General features: G+C 29.8%; 1 protein-coding gene across 7 annotated transcripts in view; it reads right to left on the bottom strand.

The window, feature by feature from the left end:
- The window catches only part of LOC127278580 (potassium voltage-gated channel protein eag), a 1,151,741-nt gene that overhangs the window by 197,493 nt on the left and 929,420 nt on the right, over positions 1-24,828 (bottom strand). For all 7 annotated transcript variants that reach the window (XM_051300360.1, XM_051300361.1, XM_051300362.1 and 4 more), the window contains one exon: positions 7,143-7,258. In XM_051300360.1, the coding sequence (XP_051156317.1) occupies positions 7,143-7,258 (116 nt within the window). The remainder of the gene's footprint in view (positions 1-7,142; positions 7,259-24,828) is intronic.

Below are 24,828 nucleotides of genomic sequence, written 5' to 3'. Positions count from 1 at the left end.
GTAGAATTCATCTCTCGAATCAGTTCCTCGCGCGTAACTTTAAATGGAGGGATAACCCCCTACTCCCTAAATTGAGATTGTTGGATGAGAAATCACATCTGAGAAGTTTCCATTTGAACAAGAGCAGAATAACTTTACTCAATACCTATCAACGAATCGTCCCCGTAATTTAGATTTGCGGCAGAACTTCGAGACCTTCAAATTTTGATTGGAGATGGACTTCGCTGATTGTTTCTCCTGACTGTGATGTTGATTCGGGTATCATTATATCTGATCATCCTTTGCCGGAGGAATGCTTTCGCGAGATTTTCCGTGCTAAAGCGCAGGGATATCATCTCCTGTACACGGATGCCACGTTGAACCAACAATCGGGTTTGGCCTCTTCGGCTTTTTTTCACGAGCAGACTCGCTACTCTTCAGGAGCTCCTCTGCAGCCGGGAGTGACGATTTTAACGGCAGAGCTTTATGCTATTTATATGGCGATTATATACGCCCAGAAGAATAGACTTGACAGGGCCCTTGTTATCACGGATTCTCTGGTTTCACTCTATAGAATGAGAAATTGTCTCCACTATAAAGAAAACCCTGAAGTTCTGTACAAGATCTTGGACACTATCTTTCCCGACCAGCAATCGCAACTTGAAGCTAATATTAAATTCATGTGGGTCCCCTCACATCCGGGTGTGGTTGGTAACGAAAGGGCGGACAAAATCTGCCGGGGAATAAACAGTAGAATCTACTTTGGGCCACCGTTGAGTGATCTCAGGGAAATCATCTTGGCTCCGGATAGAGCAGCATGGCTCTCTCGCTCCTGGCTCTTTAGGGATCAGGAGGTGACGGGGCGGAGATATTTCTCTCGGGTATCGCTCAAAACTAGTAGACCTTGGTTTGATGGTATGACCTTTCCGCGATGCTGGATAAATACAATCACCAGATTAAGAACTAGTGTTGAACGTATGCCCAATTTTAACCCCGGTCAGGGATAGATTTTATAGTTTTTTGTTAACTAAATTTCCCGGTATGGAACCCAGTGTGGCTTCAATTGAGTCTTTAATATTTGCTCCGGACAATGAGATTGTCAGAGAGGTGAGAGGGTTTTTATGTCACGCAAAGCAATTTGTCTGAATCCCGTCCAGTCTCCTCGCTGCATGAAATTTGCTTAGCCTGAGTACAACTTCGATGGAACGCGGAGGCGAGTACGGGACTAGATATAGTCTAATTATCCTGACCCTTAAATTCCATCCTTAATGGCAATAACTCAAATAAACATCATCCTATAAGGAGCAATTCAAATGCTCACTTAAGCTTAATTTGGACAACTTGCTTGGCGGACTCTGACACACACTGGATGGAGCTTAAAGTTGCACCTGCAACGAATGCATTTATATACTGATCTGAAACTTCTTAACTCTAAGTTTTTGTTCTGACAGTTGGCCAAGCCTGAAGTCATTTAAGAGGAAAGAAGAAGAAGAAAATATAATTATAGGAGTATATTTTTCTCCTCAATCTCCACTTTGCTCCTCCTTGGATGAATTAACTTTAGCTATACAGGAGGCCGTCACTCGGTTCCCTCAAAGCCCAATAGTAGTAGGTGGGAACTACAATTCGCGAATAGGAAACCTGGGTTCACTTGCGAGGGGTATGCTCCATGAAGAATCAACGCTATATCATATTAGAAATTCAAAAGAAGAAATGACTAATAAGAAGGGAAAGGAGGTGATGGACAATTTCGAACAGGTAGACATTGTAGTAGTAAACGGTAAAGCCACGAGTGATATGATTAACACTTTTGATAGTATTATATGGGATGATGAAAAATGTGAGAAATATGTTCGCGGAATAGAAACCAAATAAGCTGAATGTCAAGAAAACTTAGATGTTGAAACTATAAATACTAATTTAATCAATGTGGTTAAAGAAACGGCTAAAACTCTTGAAATGCAAAGGCACGTCACCAATGAATATGGTAAAATCTTTCATCGCAAACCGTGGCATGATAGGTAGTGCATTTTGGCGAAGCGCGCGGTGAGAAGACTACTAAGAAAATGCACAAAGATGGAATTTAAAAATCAAGATAGTTTAAATGAATATTATCAGGAAAAAAGGGCATATGAGTGTTTACTAAAAAAACAAAACTCATATGAAAAATCTATTATTGATAAAATGAAGAATATTCGGGATAGCGGTCAATTTTGTAAGTTTATAAATAAATATAGAGGAAGAAAATATTTAACAAATGTAATTTCTCTATCGGACTGGTTTCAATTTTTTACGTCTCTCTCAGGGCCGCGAGTTTCGCTTGAGATGAATACCAGGATGCAAGACATCCATTATTGATATAATGGATATATAGATGTTGATATTGAAATGGATGAAATTATTAATAGTTTAAAGAAATATAAAACAGGAAAATCTCCTGGCCCAGATGGTATCCCCGGCGAATTTTTTAAATATCTACAGCAAAGCGGAATTAATAAATTAAGCATTCTATTTAATAAGATTTTAGAAGAAGAAAGACTTCCTGACTCCTGGACACACTTTTCATAGACTTCGTCAGGGCCTTTCCCTCAGTATGCCACGAGTTGCTATGGCAGAAATTGACTAATCTTGGAATCAGCTCAAAATTTATTAGAATTTGCAAAAATTTGTATGATAGAATCAAATTGGCGATTCGCACTAAAGATGGAATTGCAGAAAAAATCGATATAATTGACGGCTTCTTACAAAGTGAAATACTTAGTCCTATCTTGTTTGCTCTGTTCTTAAGTGACTGAGAAATTTTTTTATAATAAGGGTGTGCGGGGTACTGCTGTATATCATGAAAACGAAATTTTAGTAGTTGCGTATACTGATGATCTTGCGGTCTTTGCTGATTCACAATCAGACTTGCGTAGAAAAATAAGTAGGCTTGAAGAGTATTTTAAAGCTAATAAAATGAAGGTCAATAAAGAAAAAAGTAAAATACTTATTTTTCAGGGAGGTAGGCCAAAAAAAGATCTTTCATTTAAATGTGAAAAGGTACCTTTGGAAATTGTTAGCACGTTTAGTTATTTAGGAGTAACTTTTTCTAGTTCGGCAATGTCGCTACAGGCGTTCCTTCAGGTAAAGACTTCTGTAAATATGTCAATAGCTACTATACTAAGAACAATAAGCGCATTTAAATTAGATAATTGGTACACCAAGGAAACACTCTTCCAGTCTCTAGCGAGGAGTGTTCTTTTTAAGGGTATTGAAACATGGGGCTTAAAATACCTAGATGAAAACGATAGAATTCAAACTAGTTTTTATAAAAGACTACTTGATATACCAAAAAAAAGTCCAAATTATGCAATTAAACACGGATCACAGTTAATTTCATTAACTGCGAAGGCGATTGGATGGGTCTTTAATTGGTTAGAAAAAATCGATAATATAGAACACACAAGATTTCCAAGAATATGTCTTAATAGGCTCATTGTTCTTGCAAATAACACGAATAATTCATGTAAACTTAATTAATTTCAACAGTTTAAAAAGATACTAAACGAATGTGATGTAAATTGCCCGGTTAGAGATATATCCGATTTACGGGCACTGATTGATTGTAAGGATTTATGTATGAGAAATTATACAAACAAAGTACTGAATAAATTAAATTCAAGAATTAAAGAGTCAAGCTGTTCAGAAGTTTATCCATTTATTGTGTCTCTCTTGAATGATGTATCTTATTTAAAACGAAATACCCCATTTTACCTTTTGAAATTATTGGCACAATGTCGGCTCATTTCCTCTTTCTTTCCTAGGTTGAAATTTCAAAATAAAATTATTAAATTAAATCCAATGGATAAATATTCACTCTGTTTTACTCGAAAACCGCCAAGGCCCTGATCACTTTTCCTTAAGTATCAATCTGGAGCAGTGTCACGGCTATATGGGACCCAGACGCTGATCAGTTTCTTTGACATGGACGACACTAGAGATAGGAAAAACTGGTGTGGACCCCATCAGGATCCCATTTCAATTTCTGCACGGGAAGTTGAATAATAATTTTAGATGATCTAGTTTATTTAAAATGATACTGTCTATCGCAAACAATATTTTTTTAACATTTTACAGATACAGGCAACTCTCAAAAGTGAAAACTTTCCTGAAAATTTCCCTTTCTCCAATGTTTAAAACTGACGGTAGCTTAAGTCACGTTTTTTTCTCTTTTTCAGTTCAAAAGTAAAAATTTTAAAAAGTTTGTTAGATAAACTACTATATATATACTACGGTGGCTTCGCCCCCCTGCGCGCTTCGCACGCCAACCCCCTATTTTTTATTGGTTTTGTAGATGTTTGAGTTAATGTTTAGACAATTTCTGGAATTTAAAACTATTATTAATATTTTATTATTTATTTCTTTAAATGTCATTTACGAATTTTATTAACAATAATTTTTATTATTTTCAATTTTTAAAACAAAATTTATCTAATTTTTTTAATTTTACAGCTAAAATTTGACCTACATTTAAGGTTATGTTCGTTTTTTGGTCATTTTCCTTCAATGTTTGAACTAAATTTTGAGGTTATGTTTGTTTTTTTTGTCTTTTTGCGCTAAATTTTGGCCTAAATTTTGAGGTTATGTTTGTTTCTTGGTCGTTTCCCGACAAAATAACTCAACCCTGCTAAAAATAAAATCAGAAATCAGTCTCAAAACGTCAGAAATCCTGACGTTTTGAGACTATTTTGATGTTTTGAGATGCTGCTGACTAATTCTGACTTAAATAGTTTTTATGGGCCTGACGTTTTCTAAAAAGTGACTATTTCTCACTACGTTTTATTTTTTTTGTAAAAAGGGTTCCAAGAGAGGTACCAAGGCCACTCAAACCCACCATATAACTCTATTATATTATATATTCCCTTTTTCCAATAGAAGGGTCCTTTCGAGGGTCCATCAGGTTTTATGACTTTTTAATGCAAAATAAAAAATTATTTAAATTTAAATAAATATTTTTTTAAATGTTATATTTGTAATTTATAGATTTTAACGATTCCAATGATATAAAACATTATGTAAAAACTCTAAAATTACATAATGATTATACAATAAATACTCCATTAATTAAAATTAATTCTCAATAATTTAAAAATATTTGCAAAAAATTTTATATCGTTGTAATTGTATTAACATGTACATTACGAATATAATATTCAAAAATTATTTTTTTCAAATGCAACAATTTTTAATTTTGCAATGAAAAGCCATAAAACCATAAAAGATCCTTCTGGCCTATACTTTTCTTTTTGTCCTTTTCTAACGTACATATAATATACATGGAATCACGTTTGTAAGACAAGGACAGAAAAGGGAAGGCGTCAATGACTACGACTATACATTTAAAGTCCCTACTTCAAATTTTTATTTATTATTTTACAGTAAGCTAGTTTCCTTACATTTAGTTATAAGAAAGCAACATATGTTGAAAACCTATTCTTACCACTGTGTTAACACTATATATATATATATATATATATATATATATATATATATATTTGAAAAAAATTAGAAATCGCTGGCTATTTCACATAAAAGTTTATTTTTTTACAACTAGATGAGCAAAAAAATTCTGGTCTCTTGTAAAATAGAATATATGAAATGATCGCTCAATCAATCTCTGAGCGAATTTGATCCAGTTTTCACTAAATATAAATTTGATTTGAACCAAATATTGCATCTAATTATAGTGCAGTATGCTAAAAAGAAAAATTAAAATTAGTAATTATTTAGTTGATTTGTGGAAGAATTATGTTAAATTGAATTTTAATAATATAGTAATTAATATATGCATATTAATTAATTTTTATCATTATAATTAATGATAATGATAATGATAATGACATCACAAATAGTCACAGGGTTTAATGATTTATGGTATGGCCAAAAAAAAGGGTCTCCGACCCTCATAATAAATCTGACTACTATTGACGATTCTTTGACTGAACCTCACTTATTGTGGTGTTCTGTGACTGCAATCGTAACAAAAACAGTCTCAAAACGTCAGAGATCGTGACTAATTTTTTGACGTTCTGTGATTTTATTTTTAGCAGGGAACCTTAAAATTTAGTTCAATTTCGGCGGAAAATCCACCTCTCCTTCAACGTAAGGAAGGAGGGGGGCCTTGCGACTATATTCACAGTTTTGAAACGATCATAACCTCAAAATTTATGTCATTTTTGGCGGGAGACGGGGGACCTGCGGCTATATTGAAAGTCTTGAAATGAACATAACCTCAAAATTTATGTCATTTTTGGTGGGAAATACGGAGAGAGGGTAAGGGAGGGGGCAGGACTTGCGGCCCTACTAAGAGTCTTGAAACGAACATAACCTTAAAATTTAGGTCATTTTTTGCCAGGGAGGGGGTGAAGGGGGGGACTTGCAGCTATATTCATATGGGTCATTCCATATCAAGTGTAACCAACTATTGTACTATTCATGACAAAAACATGGGTTGGCACACCCTTACCTAACCTTGTCAAAAACATGAGTTGGGTACACTTGACATGGAATGACCCATCCTTGTCAAAATTTCTGAAACAGCGGCGGCGGCTGCGGCGAAATCTTTTTATAATATATATATATGTCCTTCCCTATCCCATATTTCACATTTTCATCCTGTTTAAGAATCAATTTTGTGTTGACCTTCACTTACGAATTAAAAGAGCGCTGGCTTAAAAGTCTAACTTTCGAAGAAACAAGCGATGAAAAAGTCGATAAATATAATTGAACATTAACATTAAAAATTAATTTCAATAATTATTATAAAAAAAACTAAACAATGCTACGAATGTCTAAAGTTCATAATACTACTGCGCATTTCTTAATATAATATTTGATTCATTATTACCAGTTTTATAATTTGAAAAACAATTATTGTTCATTAAATATATTATCAAAGATGTCTATTAGACTCAAATGAAAATTTCCGTAATTAGTCCTGTACATTAGGGTGGTTCAAGAAATGCAAGACACGATGGTACTTACTAAAACAAGATATTAAAAATAAATAAACAATAATACGGACATCACATTACTATTACGTCAAGAGTGTACACTTCAATAAACTAGTTAATCCCCCTCGGGGTTTCGATAATTGTCTCATTTGTGAAAAATGAAGTTCTTACCTTGAAAATATCTTCCGAACCAGATGATCCTGAGATTGGTCCAGCTGTGGCTCGTTTTTTCTTCTCTCTGCCAACTCCTTCTCACGACGAACATCAGCCACTTTCCGAAAAATTAGCTAAAAAAACATAAGTTAAAAACTTTTAAAAATCAAGTTCAACAGGAAAAAATCGAACAAATGTATAACTCGCACAGAATAAATTAATAGATCGTGTGTTAGAAGCGGCTGAGCGAAAAGGTTTAGCATTTCCCGGGATAAAATGAATAGTATTCGAAAAAGTATACACAGTAATCGGAGTGTTCGAAATAGTATTCCAAACGGTATTGAAAGTATACAGAGTATACCAAACAGTATTCTAACTTGTATACAACATCTCCAAAGTAAACCTGAAGGGCTCCCGTAATATTCGAAACGTATACGACAGTATACTGAGTAAACTAAGCTGAATCTTCAAATGGATCATCTTAGTTTTCTAAGTATACCAAAGTATTCAGAGTAGTCTCGAAGGTCTCCAGAAGTCTCTTAAAAATATGAAAATCTTCCGGAGTAAATAAAATGTATACTACAGTCTCTGAATTTTTGGATACTTAATTGGTGATACAATACATAGATGGCGGAAGTAAGATTTAAGGATGACATCGACAAATAAATGAAGTAGGAATTTAAATTTTGACTTTTTTAAGTAACACTGATAATTTCATCGCTTTCAAATCTATATAACTATTAAAAAACTTTATGGATTTTAAAAAGTAATAATAACAAAATTCTTATTACTTATATTTATGGTGTTTAATTTATAAGTATGTTTTTTGAGATTTTTCATTTAGTTTTCTATATAAAAAAAGCCTTGCATAATAAATAGAATTACATTACGTATTTTATTCAAATTCCAACATATTTACAGGTTCTATTACATATTGAACTTCGTTGCTAATATAAATGTAGTAACAAACCAAATGAAGATTTCGTACATCCACTGCATAAATTTCATTGGTAATACTTTCACACTGATTTATAAATGAAATAGGTATCTTGTCTTCCCCAACTTGAGTATAAAAAGAATATAAATTTTGAATTTTTCGAATAATCGCAAAATAATGTGCTGCATTACAATTATCACTACAATGATTTTGATAATTACAATTCGAGAGTTTAATAAAACAATGAATTTTTCCATAATAAAAATAACCATTTTGATGATATTTAATAAACATTGAGTTAGTTTTACTAGATCTTTGATACAATTCTGATGTAAAAAGTATATTTGACTTGAGAAGCCTAAAAAATAATTTTATATTTAAATCACCGAAGTCGACAGGTAAAGATTCTAAACCTTGAAGAACAATATTGGATATTCTGTTAGGATTTTTAAAAGCACCAACTACTGCTACATTTTCAAAAACGTATTTAACCTTGTATACTTGTCGTTTTTCAATAGTATTACAAAAAATGGATGCTAAAGTATCAGGACGCATTTTGCTTTTAAGTTCTGGCATGCTCAGAAATACACCAATACCTGAACAAATTTGCATTTGAGCAAATTTTGTACCCGTCACTAATGACTTTAATGTCCCATTTGCACTTTCAAAAGTAAAACATGACGTTGTAAAAAGGGGACCAAAATCTATTACATTTTTTGGAAGATGTAGTAAGCTATGAATATTACTGGTCATATTATTTTCACCATATAGATCTGCAAACTGCATTACAAATTCATCGAGCATACTTTGAGCAATTTTAATTGTTTCATCTGAGACACTAGGTTGACTTAAAAGATATATACTGTGAATCAAGAGAATGTAATGATTAAAATATAATTCTGTCATGACAAGTTTCATAATTGGCAACGAGTAATAATAAAACCAAGTTTTTAATTCAGTAGCTTTTAAATATGCTAAGTGATCGATGATGGAACGAGGTAGGCGTTTCACATAATCTGGTGGACTAATAGAACAAATTTTTTCATCTACAATTCTAAGTAAATTATGAAATATGCCATTAGGGGATTTAAACCATAAAAGCAGCAAAGCTTTTACAACTCCCAGAAACACACAATGCATAGAATCAATTGCTGTAGAACGAATATAATTAGACGTTATTCTTGAAATAATTGTCTCTCCCATGACACCAAACACGGATACATTGAAAGTTTCAGCTTCCATGACAAGTCTATTTGTTTCTTCTTGGGTTCTCATTTGAAGCTGTTCTCTATAAGGATACATTCTGTGTAATGGATTATTATCAATCGGTTGTGTTTGAATGAGACATTTCTGACAACCATATTCTGAATTAAATTGTTTCATATTAAGGAATAGTGCTTTAGCTGGAAGATCACAAGTTCCACAAATGACCGCGCCACAAACTCTCACCGCGTCTCACCGATCAAAATCAATACCATCTTTTAGTGCATCCAAATCATCACAAGTATTTTCTAAAAATAATGACGGCAAAGGCTTTTTATTTCCAAACCACAACCTTGCAAGTAAGAGATTTTCTTTCCTGTTTCGTTGTGTATACGGCAATTCGTTGATAGACAAAAAAAATGGCCAAATAGAGAATTTAGAAGATTTATATAAAGCAACTCCATCTGAATTCCATGTAAATGAAATATTATTGGGATTCTATAACAAGTTTGGCACCTCACAAAGCCTTTGGTAAATTTCTCCATCATAGATATCTTCATAGTTGAAAATGTTTTTTTTTCTTCTTTGATAACGCCATCTAAGTTGCTGAAAGAAACCTGGTCGTTTATATAATTTTTTTAATTGATTTAATATTGACATTTCTATAAAGTATGAAACTTGTATTTGAGGACACTTTTCGCAAATTGACTGTTGTGAATCCAATTTGGTAAAACATGAAGAACAATAATAACTTTTTTTAAGTGGTATATCAATTAAATCGAAATGCTTTTTAAATAAATAGAGACTTTTTTTGCACAGATTGTTTGCCGGACAATGAATAGAAATCAGTTTTAGAAGGGCACTAAAAGCAGCGCCTGAGAGGGAAAATCTTAGAACAAATGTAAGGGTACACATTAAACTTTCACTTAGTGTAATGCGTGCACCGTCATATAATAATGGATCGTTATTTTCATTTGGTTGTTCTTCTTGATCATTTGGAGGTTCAAAATCTGGCTCATCAGGTCCAGGAACGTTTGGAAGCATTTGCTCTTCAACATCATCCTCATCTTCCTCATACTCTGTAGCAGAAAGCCACTCGTCACTAGATTCTTGTTCATAAATGATATTTTCTCTTTCTAAAAAAGCAAATAAGTTAGTAATTTGTTATTAATATTAATTTTTTTTAAATATTAGGAAAGATATTTTTACCTTCAGGGAGTTGTTGATCATTTCGAAAATCATTTTCAAGCTCAAAATTTTCAGAGTCACTGAAATTCAAATTCATAAAAAATAACATTTTGTTATCACCTTATTTTTATTAAAATATGCAATTAAGAAATAACTAAATACCTTGGAGCATCACTGTCATTGCTAAGTTCATTCACTGCATTTGTTTGTTGTTGATTATTTCGATTATTTTCACCCTCAAAATTTTCAGATTCACTAAAATTAAAATTCATGAAATATAAGACATTGATATATTTTCATAAATTTTAAATGAAAATTAACGTAGTCACACACATGCACAAATGTGTGAGCGTAAATACGAACGTTTTATTATATTATAATTAGGAGAGATGTGACAAATAGTGGGACACTTTTTTTTCAAAGACATATTAATATGTCAATTTTATATATTTTTGAACGCTTTTTGGTATTACCATAAAGTTTGGATTCTTTTCTACACATTGCACACATTCGCTTTTAAGATTATATTGTGATTAAATAGAAAAATTTGATGTTTTTGGAACTTGATACATTTTCAATTGTATTCAAGTTTCATATGAAAAATTGCTCTTATTTTTTAACATTTACAGTACTGCTGATCATGAGTCATAACTTAGTCATAACCTAAAAACAATTTGGCGCGAAATTTGAATAGTCATTCTCTTACCAAGTGTTACTTTTAAAATTTTGTCAAACAATAATTAATAGTATAGCTGACACAACTTATAATTAGTATTGCAAACATCCACGTTTCATAAACTTAAATTTTTGCCTGTCCCAGTGTTGAGTATCCCACTTTTTAAACGAATCAATGGTCTGAAATTATTTAAATAAAAATTGTTTATCGAATTTTAATATATTTTAAGTTATTGGATGTCATTCTTAAAAACATAAGTAAAAGTACAAATTTCTTTTATTCAAAGAAAATTTTTTTGAATCAAAGAAGCTTTTTTTGTTTCAAAGAAAACAAAAAACTGCAAGAAATTTATTTGATTCAAATGTTTGGTTACTTGATTATTATTGAATAAATATGTATTTGTATGCAATAATTATAATTTGAGTCAATGAAATGGTATTTGTTTTAAATACAAAAATTATTGGTTCAATTACAATTTATTTAATTAAAAAAAAATTGAGCGTGTCAATACAATACTCGGACGAGCGCTCCGCCGCTCGCTTTGATGGTAGTCAGGTAGCAGTGGGAGAGCTATTGTTTGCTATTGTTTGCTACCATAATAAGCTCGATTGTATTATTACGTAGCAAACGCACACCAAACGTTCCGCCGCTCGCGCAACTTCAAAGTTTAAACATTCACCATTTTGTTATCAGTTGTTCAATTGCATTGTAACTTTCCAGAAAACTTCTTTGGATCTTAATGAAAAACTTTCTCACTGGAAGTTTGTTGCTGCTGAAAATTTGTCGAACTTCCCCGCATTGAGAAAATTGCACTTCACGAATTTCGCAATGTCTCAATAAAAAATTAATAACTTTTTTATTTTTAATCAAAACAACTTTTTTCTTTTTTAGTCACTCGTAGGATATAATAACACGTATTTTCATTTTTGTTTAATTGAAAAACTCGTAAAATTGACTGAGCTAGCGCGAGTTGAACTACTAAAAATTACTGGCAAGAAGAAGAAATTTTTCAACTATATACTGTTAAATTTTTCTGCTCGAGAGAAAAAATATGAAACTTTTGGAGTATTTCTTCGTTTTGAAAGGTTTGACACATATGGTTTGCATTAGGATGACCTGACAAGGGTTTCGCATTGCAAGTGACCCTATTTTATGACTTTTTCGACGCCCTTTTTTTTCTTATAGTTTTATTGAGGTTGAAAGTATGTGAATTTTGAAAATAGAATAAAAAGAAGGAAATGTTTTTAAATGTTTAGTATTTTTGCATTGGGCGAAGCATTGGGATTAACATCCCTATTTTATGAGTTTTAGGTACCCGTTTGTTTCTGAAAGATTTCTTGAGACATAATAAATTCGAATTTTGAAAATGGAAGGAAACCAAGTAAATGTTTTTAAATGTTTAGTATTTTTTCAAAAAATTTCCCCGGAAAGACCTTCAAATCATCAGTTGCTTTCTAGCATTTGACAGAAACGAAAGGGAATATCAGTTCGTTCCACATAGAAATTTGTGTACATAAATTAATTAGTAAGTGAAAGTGAAGAACTTAACAATGTGGTATTTAATTTTTTTTATTAAATCAAAAACATCTGCAGTAGTGCAAGATAATTGTTTATCGAAAAAGAATCCTGCACTAAACGATATTGTACAAGTGGCTTATTATTCGAAGAAAGGTATGACATATGCTGCACGGATTATACGGAAATCAAGTAAGTATTTTTCGGATTAAATATTATTATTTATTATTTTAATCAATATTATCATTATGCCTACGACATATGCATAGAAAAACCTGCAATTTAGCTTAATTCCTATAGGCATTAAGCTAAATGCCGGCAACTAGATAAATGATTAGTGAAAGATGGTTTGTCTGAAATCAATTAGTCATTTAGCTTATTACCTAGGCGTTTATGAAGTTACCTAAACTGCCGTGCCCAGTCGAAAATCGTAAGTTTCCCTGAAGGGTTCACATGGCCTTCAGGTAACTGTTATGAAGGTTTTAAAAGCTTCATGGCAACTATTTATACATTAGACCTAAAATTCTGTGATATTTGCTTTCTGACTTCTTAACGGGAAGCTTTTTCTACAGCTTGTTGAATATCTGTGGACAGCTTCTAGCAAAAGGTCTACCAGTTTGCTTGGTGAATGCTTTCCTAATGCCTGGTTTAATGTGTAAGAAAGCAATTCTATTTGCTTTTCACAAGTTGCAAATTAATATGTAATTTAATTACCTTTTTTACACTTCCTGAAAACTAGAATAATTTCATTAAATTAAACTAAATCGAAAAATCATAAAAATTCTATAGTAATTTGTAAATCCGTTTTATACAATTAATAATTATTCTTTATATACCGTGGATGTACCAGTTACTGTCCATGTCCCAGTTTCCGTCCATTTTACAAATATCTCGTATAGTAATTTAAATTATTTTTTAACAATAATTTATTCCTTTTGGCACACAATCGACTTATTAGTTTAAGTAAACAAATAAAAGAAAATAATTTTTTTATAAATGTTATTTTGAAAATTAAACTGGACGGAAACTAGGTCTTAGGTGGACGGTAACTGGGACATCCACGGTATTATATAAAAATTATTTTTCAAAGAAAACGTTTATTTTTAAACACTTAAATTATATACGAAAAAAATTATATATAACTTGAGCAAAATTTGGGGTTAGGAATACGAACACGGTAAAAACCTTTTATATTGAATAATGAATACAATTTCTTAAAAAAAAGACAAAATATTTAATATTTAAAAAAAAAGATTATTATTTTTATACTTGATATTTATGAATATTTTTTATAAATAATATATTCTTTATTCTTTTAGAATTTCATAATTTATGAAAATGAATTTAACAGCGTATTTTTATTTACAAATTTTGGTTGACAACAATGTACTAAAAGTTAAAAATTTACAAAATATTTTAATTATTTATGAAAATATTTAAATATAATAATCTAATACATAATATTTTTACGAGATAAATAAAGATGGAAAGAAAGGTTAAATTTAATTTTTGATCATTGTCATTTTTCCGCTGTTTCCTGAAACATCCATGACGCTTCATTTAATTTTCGCCACCTGAACGCTTTCTTTTTATATATGCAAAATCCTGCAACTCTTTGATAACTCTCTCAAAGCTACTTGAATGCTTTGTTTAAAACGTACAAAATTTGTTATTTTCAAGCTTTCCGTGGAAGCGGAAAATCGGCCATAACAGGCTTCCTGAAAGTTTTTTATAGCTAGTTTCTACTGTCTCACAATTCTCTAATGGTTATTTCAATACTTCAAAACAACTTCTTGTTCAGCTTAACGTAGCGTAGGATTTTCGACTGGGTGTTTTCTAAAAACTTAGGTAACTGCAGAATGAAAGATTTCGAGAAAAACGCGAAAAACTGTTTAAACTTCATTGATATGTACCGCAAAGCCTAATTAAAATTTTTAAATGACATTTTGTTCCTTCGATTCGTCTAAATTTATTCTTTTTAATTATGTAAAAATAAATGTTGTATTTGTTAAAACATTCAATAAATTATTAAAAATGTAGTTACCGGTATGCTGATTCGAGGGTCATCGCACGAGAAACTTAGGTAACTGGTAGTTACTTGGTCCCTCGTACTACGAGCGCCCGTATTAGGCCTCTCGTCGCACAGAAAACTTAGGTAACTGCAGGGAATATATAAGAATTTTTATCTTTCTGGGCAAAAAATAGTAAAAATATATTAAATAATAAACTATAATTATTTAATAAGCTGCGAAAGTTGTCACTATAATTATTGTTTTTTACAAATATTTAATTTTATGGTTAAATTTATTTTAATTATACAATATTAGAGTCAAATATTGTATTAACTCAGAATATATTAAATAATAATATAAAATAAAATAAAATACATAAAAAAAATTAAAAAATAGTAAAAATATATTAAATAATTATATTAAATAAAATAAAAAAAAATAATATAAAAATAAATAATAAATAATAAAGTGTAATTATTTAATAAGATGCGAAAGTTATCATTATAATTATTGTTTTTTACAAATATTAAACTAGGTGATTGAATTTATTTTAATTTTACAATATTAAAGTCAAATTATTGTAGGTAATGTAGTTCGCTGCTTTATTAACGTTTATTTAAATAATTAAAAACGATTTTAATTTTTTAAATAATTGAACTAAATTAATTATATATTAATCATGAAATAAACATATTACTGAACTTCATTTTCTTAATTTATTAATGCTTTTATGTTATTTATTAAAATTAATACTTAATTTTTCAATAATTGATAAATTATTATTTAGGTATAATTATATATATATATATATATATATATATATATATATATATATATATATATATATAAATATATATATATATATTGGAGTTTTTTATTTCATTATTTATTGTCATTATAAATTATTAATTGCACAAAAAACATTGTAATTTTAAAGAAATGTATAAGATTTTGCAGTTACTTGGTCCTTCAAAACACGGACCTCCTTTTTCGAGGCCTCGTCGCATAGAAAACTTAGGTAACTACAGTGCTCTGATAGCACTCTGTAGTTACCTAAGTTTTCCATGCGACGAGGGCTCGAAAAATGAGGTCCGTGTTTTGAGAAACTTAGGCACTGGTGCAGTTACCTAAGTTCTTCAAATCACGACCTACAAAATACGTCACAACACCCAAAGACACCCAAGTTTTTATAGCAGTTACCTAAGTTTCTCAAATTATCACTCATCAATTTTTGCAGTTACCGGTATTTTCAATTATTTATGCAAAAATTATTATTAATAATATTAACAATTTTTAAAAATAATTTGCATTAACAGGTGTATCTTTTTTCCACGATTCCAAAGATATAAAAAACTCATTTTTCGATTTTTTTGCAGTTACCTAAGTTTTTAGAAAACACGGCAGTAAAGAGCACCCGGCAAATAGAACAATTAGATTATGTGCATGTGTGTGCCTCACAATATATTAAAAAAATATGACATATGAAATGATATAAATAATAATAATTATAATTTTTAAAATATTATTAACAACAATTATAGCAATGATAATAATTAAATTAATAATACGTGTTAATTACGATATTATATAATAAAATATTAGTATAATAATATTAATAGTATTTATGACACTAAAAAAAAATTTTATTATCAATAATTAAAATATAATAAATATTTAGTATAATGATTAAAACAAATTAAAGGATTTAGGCAATAAGCTAAATGACTAATTTATTTCAGACAAATAAAAAAATAACCATCTTTTATTAATCATTTATCTAGTTGTCGGAATTTAGCTTAATGCCTAGGAATTAAACTAAATGGCAGATTTATCTAGATGCCTACGAAAAAAAAATTATCATCTATAGTATATATTATATATATATATATATATATACTCAAAAAACATGCACAGTAGTGTATTATATAATACATAATTTGTCATTTTTTTAGGTTTTAAAAAATATTTAGAGAACATTCGTGTTTCCACTGATGGAGAAGTATTGATTCCATCTCCAGTTATTAAAGAAAAAAATCCACCATTAGCACTATCAAGACAACATCAGAATTGTAAGAAAATATATATAGAAACTTTAATTTACTTTATATATACATATTAAATCGTTCCAAAGTTAAGAAACAATTTTTTTTAGATATAAAAAAATATGAGAAGAATGCCAGGATTCAGGACAAAAGAAAGATTGTTTCGCATCCTGATAACATGCGAGTTCCACACCTACTACATGAAAATCAGAAACGTAAAGCAGTAGATTTCCAAGCAGATTTAGAAGCAGAATTAGAACGTGAGGAATATGAATCATTAACTTTCGATGAAAATCATGGGTTGGACGGAATGGAAGAACAATCAACTCATGAGATTAACCATGAAATATCACGTCCTGATTTTAAGCAATCTTCATTTCTGCAACAGCGAAATAGCAGAATCTCTCATGCTAAAAGAGTCAACTTCTTTCCTCCCTGTGACAAACGACCTTTACAACTGGCACACCAAAATCAAAATTGTAAGAGGCAAAGAAACATAGGTTATAATTGAGGGTATGGATGCTATAAGGGGACGCGCATGGTTTACGTTGTCCCCTTGCGCAGCCGCTGACTCGCTACACGCGGGGATGTTTACTTTCACTTATATCCCCTTATAGCATCCATACCCTCAATTATTTATGCTTAAAAATCGTTCCAAATTTAATCAACAATTGTAAGAGAACAGGATCCATAGATCAAAATTTAAATTTTTAAAATTGTTTTTTTGCAGATACGAAACATGAAGAAAATTTGGTATTAAATCAGGATCGTGAGGTCAATGACGAAGATGAGAATGAAGCAGAAGAAAAAAATGTTACTTCATCAAATGTTATTACACAAAACTGTCCGATGAATTATGATTTATTTAAAAACATCAAAAGTGAGTTCTCATAATTTATAAGCTTAATTTAATAAATGCTTTTCAGAATATTATGTTGTAAATAATGTGATTATTATTATTACGTTATTAATTATTTCTATGTCTTATAAATAATAATATTTTTCAGTTACACCAGAAATGATTATTATCCAAGAGAATATTTTAGCTCTCATGAAGGAAAAATTAAATCAACAGGCAAGAGAGGAACCTGTAAGTATTACAAAAAAATACTTAACATTACAAAACAAAATTTTTTACGTAAAAGTTTCTTTATTTTTAATTTCATTTTAGAATAAAACTGTCACCATAACTGGAACTCAACATTGGGAGCTTCCAAGTGCTGCAAAGGTAATAAACTTTTTTTTAGATATTTCTTTTCATGTTAAAAACTTTATTTAACTTGTTAAAATAATTTTCACAGGTGGAACTTATTGAGAAAAGTGGGGTTTGGATTAATTTTTCAAATCTTGACCACTTCAAAACAGTAGCGGCAAAGGATTATAAAAAAATGACTAGGTTTTTATTAAAAGAATTAATTGAACCCAAAACATTGTCGAATTCCAGTTGTTTAGGTTTATCAAATAAACCAATGATAAATAGAAAAGTATTAAGTGCAGTCAAAGGTATATAAAGTGAACTATTCATAGAAACTATTCATAACTATTCATGTTGGTATTAGTAAAAAATAATATTTTTTATTGAAAAAATTTTAGATTATGTGAAAAGGTTTCCCAGCTGGGAATCAGAAACAAAATTTAATCGGGTTGTCAACCTGCAGTGTGGTCGTATTCGAAATACGAACCACAAAGTATCAAATGCGACAAAAAATTTGAACGTACCAAAGGAGATATCGAGAATGGATGAAAACGCAGAAGAAGTGGAAGATATGTATGCAATAAATGATGAAGAAATTCAGGAAACCATATATGATGAACCTCAACCATCAACTTCTGTTTATCATCAGCTCCAGGTACGGAATAATGAGTCTGATAAAGGATCTAGTTTGATTAATCCTTTAAAATATCAATTCTATTCAGATTTTGATTTTGTTTCATAGTGAGGTATTTATTATTTTTATTTAACTTAGATAATAAATAATTAGGTATTATATATTACGGATAATCATGTTATTTAAAAACAAAATTTTGTAAATATTTGCCTTTATGTATATTCAAGTATAGTCAATGAATAAATATATCATAATTTAATATTATTTTTTTTATTTACATTTATTAATAACATTTATATTAATTTTTAATTATTAAAAAATTGGAACATTGTATTAATATTATTACTCATTTTTTATTTTACAGGAATGGAAAATCAATATGAGAATGAAGGCATTCTTAGTGCGAAGCCATCAACCTCAATCTTGATGTTTGTCAAGTCATATGGTTGTTGTGATTTCACAAACAATATAAATGTTCTTCGTATGTTTTCTCGTAAAATACTTGATAGATTAAGCTACGATTTTGTGGAGGACTCAAAATTAGTAATAAGAAATTGCTGTTACGTGCCAGAGTATTAATATTGTGTGGAAAAATTTATTTATAAAAATTTTTATATGTGAGGAACATTTAATATGGCAGAAATATTATATTAGTAATTTTCCAAATATGTAAGTTTTTAAGAAGAAATTTTTTGACAAAATATTAATATACTCTGTAACACATGACAACAAATCTTTATACTATGTTTGATTTTACCACAAAACTTTCGCTTAATATATCGACTATTTTGCGACAAAACCTGTAGAGTATTTACATATATAATTAAAACAATCACATAACCTTAATATTACTTTTAAATATTACGATTTTATTAAAAATAAATCTTTTGAATGAAAGAAATTAGGTGTGGATTTTGTAGTAAATTTAATGATGTTTAACGCATCATGGTATTACTTTTGCAGATTAGATTAATTTTAACTTCAAAAACTCAGGTTATTTTAAAAGATTTTAAAATATTTTTACAGATAGCTTAAAATTTTGATTTTGTGTAAATTAAATAACTTTTGAACCATAAAAAATGTCATTTTACAATTTGATATACAAAATCTAAATTTTAAGCTATCTGATAAAGTATTTTAAAAATGACCTGAGTTTTTGAAGTTAAAATTAATCTACTCTTCAAAATTAAATTTATCCTATTCATAAATTAATACGTTCAATTAGTATTAATTAATTGAAAGTCATTAAATTTATTATTAAATCCTCTACTATTTTCTTTTGTTTAATGGATTTTTAATAAAATTATATTATTTAAAAGTAATATGAAAAAAACAAGATCGTGGTTGATTCTTTTACGAAGAATGACCTAATGTTTAAAATAAAGAATATAATTTTTCAAAATAATAAAATAATAATAAGAAATTATTGTTTTATTACTTTTAATTTTTAAAAATGCGCGCCAAAAAATAAAATCAGGGTATACCGCTGGTATATTAGAGTATACCGCTGGTATATTAGAGTATACCATTAATAATCACCCGATGTATTCGAACGGTTTACTCTCCTCCCTATATGGTAGATCTGAGTATACCATCAGTTTACTTTGGTCACTTTTCTCTAAGTCTTCCACAGTCTACCTTTTGGCACTGAGGAATACTTATTCGAATACTATGTGACTCGAGTTTACTTTTGGAATACCTACATTTTTCATCCCGGGTTATGTTTTTCGACGATATTTGTGTATATGCTGAGAAATGGGAGGAATATTGATGAATAATTTAAAAGAAGTTTTAGATCAATTAAAAATCGCAAGATTAATTAAAAATTTTAAAAGTGCTCTTTTGATATGCATCAAGTAAAATATTTACTATACGTTGGGCGACAAGAAAATTAGTCCGGGAGAAAAGAAAATTGGAGCAATAAAATATTTTCCAATACTCACGATCAAACATGAAGTAAAGACGTTTTATTGGTTTAATAAGTTTCTTTCAAAGGTTTGTGGTTGGGTTTTCCAAAATTGCTGCGCTAATTACAAATTTGTTAAAAGAAAATGAACCATTTATTTGGTCAGAAAGTCAACAAAGTAGTATTAATAATTTAAAAGATGGAAGGCGAATCAAAATATCAATCGAGTAGACTCGAATTGTTAACTATAGCGTGGTCATTAAGACTCCGCGTCTTTTTTTGATTGGCATACCTTATACTGTATGTACAGATTGTTGTTCAGTTAATATTAACGCTTAGAGAACACAAATTTCACAAATTGTAAGATGGATTAGTGTAATAGCAGAATTTAATTTTGAGATAAAACATGTAGTCGGAGAACATATGGAACATGTAGATGCCCTCTCGCGCGCGCCGATTGAGGAAAAAGGGGGGATTGTAATGACAATTGAAACTTGTGAGGATGAAATTTTAGTTTTTCGGAGAAATGATCCAAAATTGAAATATATTAAAACTATATTACAAAAAACCGAAATTGAGCGAACGAATTTAGAAAAAGAGAAGGTGAAAGAAATAGTTATTAAAGAAGGATTAATTTTTAAACGACAAAATAAGGGAGAAACATATTTATTTATATTATGTGCCAAACGCGATGAGAAAATCAATTTTATTGCTATTCGTTATCATGACTTGCATAGTCATTTAGGATTAGATAAAACAATAAATCGAATAAAGAATTTTTATTATTTTACATAAATGAGGAGATATATTAAAATACATATAAGAAATTGTCTCGAATGTATTTTAGCAAACAGAAAAACAGGTAAAAACAGAGGGGGATGAAATCCAATACCTCCAGGGCGTAAACCTTTTGACATCGTACATTGTGATCATACTCATATCGGTCCTTTTCCAACAACACCAAGGAAAAAAAATTATGTATTAGGGTTTATACATAATTTAACAAAATTTATCATTCATTTCCAAGTTAGGAATATAACCGCAAAAGATGGTTTAAATCTTAAAATGTCCGCATATAAGCAAATGTTTAAGGTGAAACTTGACTGAATATGTAAATTACATTTTCGTTTAACGTTCAAATTGAAACTTGACTGAATATGTAAATTACATTTTCCTTGAAGGTTCAAAATGAAAGTAGACTTAAAATATGAACCGCTTTTACACTGATTAAAAATATTTTTCAAATAAAAATTACTGTTTAATTAATATTCTTTACATATAAAAAAGGGTAAAATAAAATAAATAATAATAATAATAATAAAATAAGAATATATATTCTAATTATAAATGTTTTTATATCTAATATATCCGTGCCAATAAATGGATGGTAATAATTAAATGTTTACTTATTTTATTTTTTTACTTATAATTATATTATTTTATCCTTTTTATATGTGAAGACTATTATTATTTTTTAACAACCCAAATTATTAACAGATGATTATTGAAAATCGTTGTTTTAGCACCCCACGGTACAACTCGGTAGTGGTTGCCTACCTACTCGACATGGTATTTTTCAGTCTTTCTCTAAATATCATTTTATTATTAATTTTCGATTCTTAGTAGTACTTAATATTATTCTTTTGACGCAGAATTAGAGGATCTTCCAAATAAAAAAGAAATTGATAATTTATCTTCATTTCTTTAAATGTTATTAATTATATAAATAATTTTTATTATTAATAAATTATTAAATTAACACCCGTTTATCCAAAATAGTTCACATTGGGCTTGTTGGATGCGGATTTCGATAAGCATTGGAATGGTATTTTTAAAATTATTCTAATTTTATTTGTTCGTAAAATATATCATTTTTTATTAACTTTTGTTAGTTAATTAATTAATAATCTCCCCTACTGAAAATCCCCACATAGGCTCCTATATAGAAACTCACATAGGCTCTTATATAGAAAGCCATATGGTTTCCTATGCAAAATCGTATACGTAATTGGAACAGGAATTTGAATAGGAAATTAAGTAGGAATTATCATATGAATGCACATTATATCTCAATATCATGCGCAGTAGTTTTCTTCAACTTTTTCGGCTGCGCAATAATTTTTTTTCATCTCTGTAGTCTATTAGGAACCTCTACTATTGAAAGATATATATTTTAAAGTTGAAAAAAAATTCATATTATAGGAATTGAAATAGGAATATACATAGGAATGTACATTCCTGTGTGGATGTGGATTCATATGATAATTCCGACTTAATTTCCTATTCAAATTCCTGTTCCAAATACGTATACGATTTTGTATAGGAAACCATATGGCTTCCTATATAGGGACCCATGTGGTTTCTCATATGGGAGCCTATGTGGGAATTTTCAGTGGGGTCGAAAACAAAAAATAATGCTATCTCAAAAATTCAACCATCGATTTATTATGACTTAAACAATATTCATGATTTTTATCGCGCTTCAAAATGAGGGAGAACATGTCTAAAAGTTATAAACAAATTTTATTTGTTAAACAAATTGTTTAAAAATTTATATTTTTTTAAAAAAATAATTTTTTTCTAAAAGCTTAAGGTGTTTGCGTAAAAAACATTCTCAACATTTCTATCTATTTTTAGTAGGGAAAAAGTTACACCAAAAAAAACCATCTGACAAGTTGTACGTCTCTAAATTTGACAGGAGCCCCTTAACTACAGAACAGTATATATTACGTAATTTACATTATTTGCGTAATTAACGTCTCTTATCATGCTGCCCCATCTAGTTACATGTAAAATGAATAAAATTACCAAAAAAACCCATCTGAAAAGCTGTATATTTCTAGATATGACAGGAGCCCCTTAACTGCATAATTTACCAAAATAAGTAAGCATAAATAAAATTTTATTTAAGATAACACATATTCATAATAACAAATTAAATAAATAAATCAATAAAAATATATTTATTTAATTATTGTTATTTTTATGTATTATAATTTAAATTTAAATTTAATTGATTAAATTAATAAGAATTATTAATTTCAATTTTAATTTAAAGAAATTAATTTATAAATTAAAAAATTGACTTATATATGTTAAATAAATTATTGAACATTAAAAATAAATTATAATTTATATAAGAGCCAGAATTCTCTACGTGTTTCCAGTAGGGTTGACATGCATATCTGAGCAATATTCAGTCGTGTCTCCGTACCGTGCAAATCCATACTGTGCGTTTTTTTATACCGTACACTTTGTGACGAAGGATTCGTAAATTAATATAAGAAATGTCAAGTCATATCCCCTTTTCCCCCCCGTTCCTAGTTAGTCAAGGTATGAGCCTTTTAGGTCAGTGTGTGTCGCCTTGACACTGACCCATTTTTGGTTATTCACGCACCTGAGTGCGTAATTTCACGAGATTACCCGCGGGAGCACAACGAAGGACAAGGACTGCCCAATAGTTGACGAAGACATATAGAGGAAGGAACCACATTAGTAGCGTTGCAGCCTTCCTAAAATCTAGTCCGGAAAAACAGTCGAGTCGAGTAGTCCACAATTTGTTAGTTTTATATGAGAAAACTTACATAGTGTATAGCGAGGGTTATAATTCATGTTATCGGCATTGCCGAATAGAGTTAACTTGTCATTTAATAAATTACTTTATCAGTGAAAGTGTGGCGTTCATTTAATTAATTAATACCGGCGTCCTCGTGGTCTAGCGTTTGAGTCTGTGGCTTTTTCCACTGTTAAACTGGTGAGTATTATTTACATGGTCTTGGGTCCAGCCTGGCACATAGGCTTCACGTGCTGACCAACAATAATCGTCTCCGGAAATTTGGTAAAGTTTAAAGTTTAAGTAACTAGTGTTCACTAACGTGTAGAAGCCGATTAATTCCGGTCGAATTAATAATACATTGTTATAACTTTCTAACCACTGCCGTGATTTCATACCGTGTAATGACGTCACCAACTTTCAGTGCCGTATTCCAAGGACCGATCGTAAAGCAAAAAACATAAATAATTAAAAATTTGTATTTATTTGTTAATTAAAAGAATAAAGATATATTGATCTATTTGTTAAAAACGTGAAATTATTTTAAAAAACAAAAATCGTTTTTCAATAAAATTGAAGTTACTTGTGTGGCACCGCAAAGTACCTTATCAAGACGAGCCTGAAAAGGTATGACGTGGGGTGATTTCAGAGCCGCACAGTACAGAATCATGGAGAGAGAGAAATTTCAGAAAACTGCACAGTACGGAGCAGGGTTGCGTATGTAATATACCTCAGGTAAATAACATAGAGTTTTTTTACGAATATTACATATGTAAATTACCTTAAATTTTTCAAACTCAATGCATTTTTTTATGGTGGAGGGTATTATCCCTATTGAAAATC

This window comes from Leptopilina boulardi, unplaced genomic scaffold, assembly GCF_019393585.1.
Source record: "Leptopilina boulardi isolate dan_hultmark-lab unplaced genomic scaffold, ZJU_Lbou_2.1 LbouV2_208, whole genome shotgun sequence".
NCBI classification, from domain to species: domain Eukaryota; kingdom Metazoa; phylum Arthropoda; class Insecta; order Hymenoptera; family Figitidae; genus Leptopilina; species Leptopilina boulardi.
Note: the sequence above shows the minus strand (reverse complement) of the source record. Positions and strands in the feature narration are given on the sequence as shown.